This window comes from Spea bombifrons, chromosome 4, assembly GCF_027358695.1.
Source record: "Spea bombifrons isolate aSpeBom1 chromosome 4, aSpeBom1.2.pri, whole genome shotgun sequence".
NCBI classification, from domain to species: Eukaryota; Metazoa; Chordata; class Amphibia; order Anura; family Pelobatidae; genus Spea; species Spea bombifrons.
In genome coordinates, this window is record NC_071090.1 from 7,243,519 (window position 1) to 7,253,364 (window position 9,846).

At 42.3% G+C, this 9,846-nt stretch overlaps 1 protein-coding gene across 1 annotated transcript; it reads left to right on the forward strand.

Moving 5' to 3' along the window:
* Positions 1 to 1,954: 1,954 nt before the first annotated feature.
* Positions 1,955 to 8,925, forward strand: LOC128492039 (protein mono-ADP-ribosyltransferase PARP11-like). The gene is made up of 8 exons (XM_053464454.1): positions 1,955 to 2,037; positions 3,469 to 3,597; positions 4,730 to 4,850; positions 5,086 to 5,161; positions 6,730 to 6,802; positions 6,872 to 7,002; positions 7,727 to 7,878; positions 8,582 to 8,925. The coding sequence occupies exons 1-8, from the start codon at positions 2,023 to 2,025 to the stop codon at positions 8,893 to 8,895; spliced, it is 1,011 nt and encodes a 336-aa protein (XP_053320429.1). The 5' UTR covers positions 1,955 to 2,022; the 3' UTR covers positions 8,896 to 8,925.
* The last annotated feature ends 921 nt before the right edge of the window (positions 8,926 to 9,846 follow it).

Below are 9,846 nucleotides of genomic sequence, written 5' to 3' on the forward strand. Positions count from 1 at the left end.
AAATACATTTTGGAAAGATAGACACAGATGGATCTATTCACTAAGAAGTCTAGTGGTCAGTTGAGTTAAGGCCTAAGACAACTAATGACTCCAAATGAATGCCCACGCATGTTAACATTTGCAAAACAACGTACCAATTCACTAATGTGCGATGTTTGCTAGGGCTTGTGGATGCCTGCGGCTTTACATTTTGTGAGTTTCACACAAGGGAATGCAAGTTCAGTGTGGACTCACAAGTCTTGAACTGTAACTCGAAGCATTCCAAACAACGGCCAATTTTTTTTTTCTCTAAATGAATAAGCAAATGTAACCCGGGGGGGGCAGACATTTGCCCCAAATCTTCTCCCACCCCATTTGGCGGGGTGTGCAATTAATAAACATGTGAGTATAAGCCCTTTATACTGGAGATGAGGGAACAAGTTATCTAAAAATCCTTTTGGAGGCAAAGACCCCCAGTCATGCTTACAGAATCCATTATAATAAACTTACAGTGTCATAAAACACAAATACAGTATTTGGCCAAACATAGGCCGCACTTTTCCCCCCACTTTTTTTTTTTTTCATTTAGCCCCGCTGCAGGGTACCTGGATCCTACTCCCCGGCACCTGGTGGACGCGCATAGATAACCTCCGCTGCCGGCACTTCCGCCAAGGCTTCTATGGTGGAGCACTGGTGTGACATAACCTTCCAGTGCTCCACCATAGAAGCGCCGGCAGCGGAGGTTGTCTACGCGTCTCGAGCAGATGTTCACCAGCTGCGGTGGGGTGGCCAGACCACGGCTGAGCCACTCTAAGAGGGTTCACATTCCTGATTTAGCTCTAGCTGACTTCAATTAGATTATTGACCACTAACAGCGAGATAATGTGATGTCAGGTTTATCTAACAGACTCGGAATGGATACAATTTTGTTACATCTGCCTCTGATTTCAATAGACATCTATGCAACAAGTTTAAATTAGCAGTAAGATGGCAAAAATTATTGTGTTTGCTCTTTTTTTACACAGTTGTGTAATTTGAGTCGCATCTTGAGGCGGCTGCGGTTCTTATTCCCGCAACTGTCCTCGATAAACCTCTTTGTTTGTTTCAATAAAACTAATTGACATTTTTTTTTCTTACAGCGCCGTAGCCTCCTGATCCATAACAGCACAACATATACACGCGATAGCAAAAAACAGCAATAAACACCAAAACCTGGCTTTTACACTGAAAAAAGGCAGAAAAAAAACAACACAAGGAATTTGTGTACTGTTTTCAACCATAAGCTTCCAACTTCACAGACACAAAAACAGACTTTTTTTTCCATTGTAATATTTCCTTTGTGGGTAAAGATATCGTAACGCAACCACCCACAGCTTTATTTATCTGCAAAACACACACAACGCTATCAAAATAACTGGACCATTCATGACAAGTACTGCCACAGCTGCCACTGACTACAAGGCCCATCATGCCCTGTAAATCAAATGAGTCAAAGTAAGTTAACAGGACAAGGGAATAACAGCACTGCAAAATACAGATAATCCCTACAGCACCAGCTGCCGAGGAATACAATTCCCATCATCCTCAGAATGCCAGATTGATGACTGGGCATGATAGGAGTGGCACTGATCAGCAATTGGGTCACAAAGACAGCTTACCCTTAGTCACTACAATACAGTAAAGTTGATTTAATGTCTTTATAAACACAACTTGAGTGGGTACTCACGTTTAGATCACTTTACCCCACTCCAGTGAGGTAACCCGGGGCTTCTGACCTCACACAATGAGTTATCCCAGAGCCACCAGACAGCTGCATGTCAACTTACTCACTGGACTTGTTTACAAACTGTTACACTGTATCCGATTGGCAAATCACTACAAGCCACGCCCTTTCTCACGTAGTAGTCTTCCGCTAGCAACCGCCCCTCGTTGACGTACTTTCTGTTTGACACGCCCACTCCATGGCTTTGGAAACCTCATGACTCCGCCCTTCTTTGGTTTCGGTTCCATTTCGGTGTATTGACAGCCGGGCGCTGGACCAGAATGCATTGCGGCATAGTACGGCGGGGGGGTGGGGGCGATTATTGTGTGTCTTCGTTACAGACTTCCGCTGTCCAAATGAGTTACCACAGCAGAAAGTTCACGGTCTCTGAGAAAATTGACATAATTTTAACGTAAAATACAGAATGTCATGTGACTTCACAGTTGTTCTGAAGGACTAAATCAAAACCATTCAATTATAAGGGTGCTAGTGCAAGGTACAATAACCAAATTTGGCATATGGACCTCCCCCCGCTCCCATGTCATATAGTTTAGCCCAGTTTTAGCTTTCGGGATTAAACTGTACTCTCTGCAGTTAACTACTTAATGGGCATGTAATTTGCTCTGTTATAAAAAGACGAATGCCATAGGCTGGCAGTTATTTTAATCTCATTTAATATTGAGGTGTATGAAGTACCCGTGGTGAATGGTATGGTCCATCATCGCATTCATCTTGCCAAGAAGAGTGAAGAACAACCACATTAAAATGTTCACCTCATATTTTAGACAGCTGTGTGTTCTGTCTCGGTTACCTTAGCCCAATCTCCTAGATAAACACCTTGACTCCTTATACTACCTTGTGGCAAATAGTAGAATGGCTTAGTCTTAAACATCCAGAGGGACTCTCTGACGCACGAACGTCTGTGGAGGAAAGGATTTCATTGTATAAGCGGAACACCATTAGAATTACCATAAAGAATCATTTAGTGTTCAAGAAGGGAAACGTCCCAGGGCTAAATGACAGCAATGACCCCCCAGGTCTACATATAAAGGAAGCTGACTGGAACAAAAGGGAATAAAACCCGTTATTTATCAGTGCTACATTATACGTTCCCTCTTTAAAGTGAATTCATGGAGGCTCTTGAGCAAACACCCAAACATTGATTCTCCTGTATTTTGGCCTCTTGCCCTCCGCATCCCCAAAGCCAACATATACACTCTAACACACATTCACACTCCTACACAAACATAAACACACACTAACACTCACCCATGTAAAGACACACTCATGCTCACACACACATTAACAAACACATGTGTATGTGTGCACACAATCCCTCAAACACCCGCACATACACACTCATGCTAACACACAGATACTCTAACATACATACACACTCACCCAGTTACCTTTTTTTATACGTGCTTGCACGCTGTGCTTGCAACCGCACTTTTATCACGGGGTCACTTAACAATGTGTTATGTGACCCTGCCACAAACCCCCCTTGATCGAGAACCGGTCCAGGTCGGACCAGCCTTGTTTCAAGAATTTTGGACCAGTCTGGTGGTTGGTCCAGATCCGCATGTATTGTATTTTGATCCTTGTCAACACATATAAATTTATATATCAGCACTTACCATATATGTGAAACATATATATTTTTGTTTTTACATATTGCATTCTTTTTCCAAAAATCCAGCATGTATTTTTGTGAATTTTTTTTGAAGGGAGTATTTGTCAGCGTATCCTGTACAATGAACACAATCACAATCGATGAAGCGGAAGATATGGATATATTAGATACACAATGGGGATGGTACTACATGGCAGCGTGCGGCAAGTGGCATATGTTTGAGGTAACAAAGCTATTTATTATTATTCAATTATTAGTAGTAATTAAAACACGTTATTATCAAAAGTCTGGAGTCAACAGTGCGGAACGGTCTGGAGTCAACGGGCGGCCCCAGTGCTTTAATGTATAATCCAACTGATACACCAGTTATGCACATCTGTCCCCCCAGAAATGCCTTATACCCCCTATGTGCCACTCTGCCTCCCTAATAAGCCACTCTGCAACCCAGATATGCCTTATACAGCCATATATGCCACTCTGCCTCTCTGACATGCATTTTAACCCCCTATTTGCCACTCCCCCCAGATATGCCTTATACACCCCTAAATGCCACTGTGCCTCCAGAAAACCATTGTACCCCCCATGCCACTCAAACCTCCCCCATTTACTAGTGCATCACTGTAGTTGTGACCTGTGTTCAGACTACCTGGTGTCTAGTGGGGGGGTGGTAGTCTGCGCGATGCAGACCTCCGCTGCTGCTGGCCCGTACTTCCTTCGGGGCTTCTATGACTGACCGCCGGCATTATATGACCTTCCGGTGCTCCACCATAGAAGCCCCGGTGGAAGTGCCAGCAGCAGCGCACAGACACCCACCAGCTGCCAGAGAGAAAGATCCGAGTCTCCTGCAGCGCTGAGGGGGATCTGGATCTTAGTCTTGTAGTCAGACCTCTATTTGAGGTCTGCTTAGAAGATGACCTTGAATTTAGGACAAGGGATATTTTTCAGAGCATTTGCTCTTAAAAAAAACCTTGTCTTTTAATCGAGCAAATACAGTATATATTGTATAACGTAATACATTTGTATGTATTATCTTAATCCAATCTAATAGACAAGCACCCTCACACATTATCATACTGCTTATGGTAAACAACAAATGTCTCAGTCTAATCTTCCAGCCAGAACGGACTTTACTAGCATTCATCTCAGTGTGGTACTTGAGCAGGGAGAGTCAGACAGAACATCACACTAGAGACAACAATGGTGGCCTCCAGGCCTGCTGATAAAAGGAGTTTATTGAAATAAAAGTAAATATACTGGGTTTTTCTCAATACTAACCTACATTAGTGAATACAGCACTGGGTTTTACACTCTAGGAGAAGAATATTTTTACCATGTGTCTTTTTTTTTTTTCCCAGGTAACCCCATCAGAGAACTGTTCTATCACCACCCAGGACATTGAGCTGAGTTACAAAACCAACCCAAAAGGAACTGTTCCGTTTCGGACTAACAAGTTTAACTACATACTTGATTTTAACGGTGAGATTTTAAAGGATATTCGGTTTCTTAAATGCCAAACGGAAGTGATGAAGGTGTGAAGATGTAAAGGTTTGTCTGTGTGTGTTGCCTCTGTCTTAATCGCTACTGGTTTTTACTTCTAGGGTAAGTGAATTTGTACTCTTGTAGTATTTTAAATCATCGAAATTTAATTACAGTCGTGTTAGAATCAAGTGAAATCACTGGATTTGTCCTATATCTCTTTTTTTTTAAATAGAAATGAAGGTAACCAACTTATCCACAGGGGAAAAACAGCCAATAAAAAGAGATTCCTATTCGATCAACACTTTCAGGTACAAGAAGGTTTAGCATTTTAGAACTTTCAGTAGATCTTCTAAAAATGAACATGTCTGGAGTGATGTTTGAAGAAATCTTGAACTGTTTCCAGTCTGCATTTGGCCACCAGCGTAATGATTGGGATAATGGATTCCATGGTCGTTATTATTTTTAACGGAAGTTTATCAGCAAAAATAAATTCATTTGTATGCTTAGTTTGGTTTTGTAATATTTGGGTACTTTATATATTCACTTGATTTACTAACAAACGTAGTGAATATGTCTCAGTGTCGTCATATCGAGCTATGCAGGGGCATTGGTTACGCAAGGCATTTTAGCTATTTTAAGGACGTCATAGAGAACCAGCAACCTCCCCACACGGAAAATAACAAGATAACGAGACTTAAACCTGTTATTAGCCATGCACATATTGCAGCGCTATGGGGAATAACTCATGATACAGCTGCAGATCATAAACATCTAACCTTTGTATTTTATTTATCCATACTACTTTTGAAAAAAGCTAAGACAGGGCCATATTAACTGGTATATTATATATTACATATTTAAAGCTCACAGTCGATTAAATCAGAGTAGATTGCTGTTACATGAGATAACAGTTACCGATGGGAATGATCTCTGTACTGCCCCCTTATATATTTATACATAGTTATTAAGTCCCCCCTAAGCTGTCTTTTTTCCAAACTAAATAACCCTAATTCTGATAATCTTTCTGGGTACTGCAGTCCTTCCATTCCCCTTATTACTCTGGTTGCCCGTCTTTGAACCCTCTCCAGCTCCACTATATCTTTCTTGTACACTGGTGCCCAGTACTGTACACAGTATTCCATGTGTGGTCTGACTAGTGACTTGTACAATGGTAGAATTATTTCCTTGTCGTGGGCATCTATGCCCCTTTTGATGCACCCCATGATTTTATTTGCCTTAGCAGCAGCTGCCCGACACTGGTCGCTACAGGTAAATTTACTGTTAACCAAGACTCCTAAGTCCTTTTCCATGTCAGTCGTCCCCAGTGTTTTCCCATTTAATACATATTCCCAGCCTGGATTTTTCTTCCCCATGTGCATAACCTTACATTTATCTGTGTTGAACCTCATCTGCCACATCCCAGCCCAAGCCTCCAACCTATGCAGATCCATTTGTAATCGTGCACTGTCCTGTTGTGTTAACCACGTTACAGAGCTTAGTATCGCCTGCAAAGATTGATACTTTACTATACAATCCCTCTACAAGGTCATTAATAAATATATTAAAAAGAATAGGACCCAAAACTGACCTCTGTGGTACCCCACTAGTAACAGTCACCCACTCAGAGTATGTACCATTAATAACCACCCTCTGTTTCCTATCACTGAGCCAGTTACTTACCCACATACACACATTCTCCCCCAGCCCAAGCATTCTCATTTTATGTACCAGCCTTTTATGTGGCACCGTATCAAATGCTTTGGAAAAATCAAGATATATGACATCCAGCGATTCACCCTTGTGAATGGTATGGTGTTGTGAGTCTACGACTTGTGTTCTGGGCTTAAAACAGAATTTTTGGATTTTTCCCTAATAGTTATATCGGTGAGATCGGTTCAATTTCAGTTCCTTCCCACTGGGAGTATGTCACCAATACAGAACCTTTTCAGGTAAGCCTTCTTTCCTTTTGGTTTTCTTTCATTCCCTTCTTTTTCTCATATTCTTTTTTTTCTGTTCAGCTGCTTCCATTGGCCAAATCCTCCAATGAGTTTAAAGAAGTTGCCGATCGCGTTGGAAGATCGATGGATAGTAAGCGCATCGAAAACATCCAAAGAATACAAAATATTTACTTGTGGGAGTGTTACTGCAGGTGAGATGTCGGGTTGGTGAGATGACGAAAGTAAAAAAAATGTGGCTTTTTTAAATGCAAGAGCGGAATAATAAGAAATAATGTAGCCAACTGGCTGGTTGAGTGGTCGCTGAGTGTCATCATACTTGCTGATATCTCCATGAGCCACCTTCTGCTTATAGGAGGCAAGAGGGACATGTTTTGTGTGGGAAATGAGGGTAGCAGCATTATTATTTGATAATAATAATAATATATATAATTGATTTATATAGCACCATCATATGCAGGGGTGGGACTAGACTGTAAGCTCTGTTGGGCAGGGATTTACTGTTTTAATGTATGGGTACTTATTGTACGCTGATCAAAGTGTTTGTACACTACTGTTTAAAGGACCGTGCATTATAATTTAGGGGGCTAAAACATTTACAAATGGGCTCATATGGACACTAATGGATGGATCTAGTCTTCCACTGACAACGTGCTTAATGCTCTTCAATGTAATGGTGTCTTCTTTTTTTGTAAACATGCAAAATAAATAATAAAGCGTATGTTAAAAAAATAATAATTTTATGTCATTTATATTCATGCATTTATATTCATTTTTGGTTTCTGCTTAGTATCTATCATATACAAATGTATATTTAGAAACTCTTAATAGTATTACTTTGTATTATTAAACAATCAAATTGCTGGTTTTGAGATTTTTTTTCCTTGTTTGTTTTCGGATTGCCTTACGTATTGTTAGAAAAAAAGCATACCTGAAAAAAATAAAAAATGCGTCCAGTATTAAGGAGGAAATGCTGTTTCACGGCACGGGCGGCGAGTTTGTTGAAGCCATATGCAGTCGCAATTTTGACTGGAGATTAAGTGGGATGCACCGTGCCCTGTTTGGCAAAGGTGAGGACCACGTATTCAATGTACCTCCCTTTTTCCTCTAGAATCTGCGTCCTTAATGTATCCTTACGTCGAACAAAACCAAGACAGCTCCTACCTTGCTTTGGATTCCAAAGTCCCCCTCTTGGACGTAGTCACCTGTGGGCACCTAGAAGCTTGTGCAAAAAAGTGCATTTATTTTCGGTATGTACAGGTGCCCTTGTGCTATTGGAAGGAAACGTTTCATGCCCTCAGGTGTAAATGCACTTATTTGCACAAGCTTCTAGTTGCCCGGCGTTTCATTTATCGTCGGCGTGGAGTCCTATCTCTTATTTATTCTCCTTCTACAACTATCTGGTCAGCATCAGTGTTTTTCTGTGATTGTCTTCTGTAAGCCCCATGCTTCTTGTGGTGGCTGCACAACTCCAGTCCGCGAGGGAGAGAAACAACCCAGGGATTACTTTCATCCTTGCCATAAAACAAGTAGTTGAATGAATTTGTAATCAAGATGACTGTACTAAGGCTTGGGTATCCAAAACGTGTGGCCTGTTTGCGATCTTCGAGGATCGGAGTTGTGCAGACCTCTTGTAAACCTTGTCCCTTTGGAAAGCTCCAGACTTGGACTTCCTTGCTCGACGTGGGTAGAAGGATAACAAGTGCAACATTCTAATGAAAGCCAAAATATACAGTATGCTCTTTTCATTTTTCGTTGTTTTTCTTTTTCAAGGGACATATTTTGCCCAGCAAGCATCACATGCAAGTCAGCACTCCCAAAATAACTCAAGACATGGAAGCACGTTGCAAGCACATGGAATTATTCTTCAACAGGTTTCATCTTGGGCCAAAAAACCTATGTTCCTCGCACGGGTACTTGTTGGAGAAAGTGTCTGTGGGAATGCCAGCTATATGCACCCTCCTTCAAAAGATGGTAGCTTGGTCAACTTTTACGACAGCTGTGTGGACAACATATTCAATCCTCTCATTTATGTGATATTTGACAGTACTCAAATCTACCCAGAATATTTAATTCACTTTACATGACATGCACTAGAATATTCTGTGTACCAAAGACTGGCAATAAGAACAGGATCCATGAAATCAACTTTTTGTGGCCCCTTATTTTTTTTTTTGTTATTCCTGGAATGGAATGTGGAATTTTCATGTTTTCAATGAAGCTACTAAACCAGAGGAACGCTGAGGTGAATGTGGTGAGTGCACTCCCGCAAGGTAACGGAGGTGCCCTGTGCGGTCACTTAACTCATGTTACGTAACCAAGCAGGGCAGCTTGCACTGCGATTATGTGTGTTAGTTTTTGGTGTTAGCATGAGTGTGGGCAGGGCCGGCTGAAGACTTAACGCCGCCTGGGACGAAGTTTAAAACGCCTTTTACGGCATTTTAAACTTCGCCGACGCCATAATCTACGATCCCCCCCGGTACTTACCTTTAAACAGTCCTGCGGCGAGTCTCCCTGCTCTGCCACGGTGCCGGCTTGTAATGCTGAGCGCCGGAAATTGACGTCACGTCCGGCGCTCTGCATTACAAGCCGGCACCGGGACCGAACAGGGAGACTCGCCGCAGAGGACAGAGAGACAAAAAACAAAAAAAAGCGCTTGGGGCGGCAAAGTGCCGCCCCTTCTAAAGTGCCGCCTGGGGCAAGTGCCGGCCCTGAGTGTGGGTGTAATTGCTAGGAGCTAGCATGAGTGTGTGTTAGCATATGGTGTTAGAATGGCCGGAGTGAGCATACTTGCATTGTAAGTATGGTGTTTGAGTGGGTGTTAAAGTGAGTTTGCGTGTAAGTATGTGCATTTGTTTTAGTTACAGGCTAGGGTGTCGGGGAACTAAAAAGAAATAATCATACCTGGGAACTTCTGGACTCCGGCTACCCGGAGCCTTCCCTTGCGGGACGCGGCTAGGACTGCACACTGATGTTGGTGGGCGGGGAGCCGGGCGTGTCAAGACCCCGCGACCCGGAGAAGCCGTGCTTACCCGGCA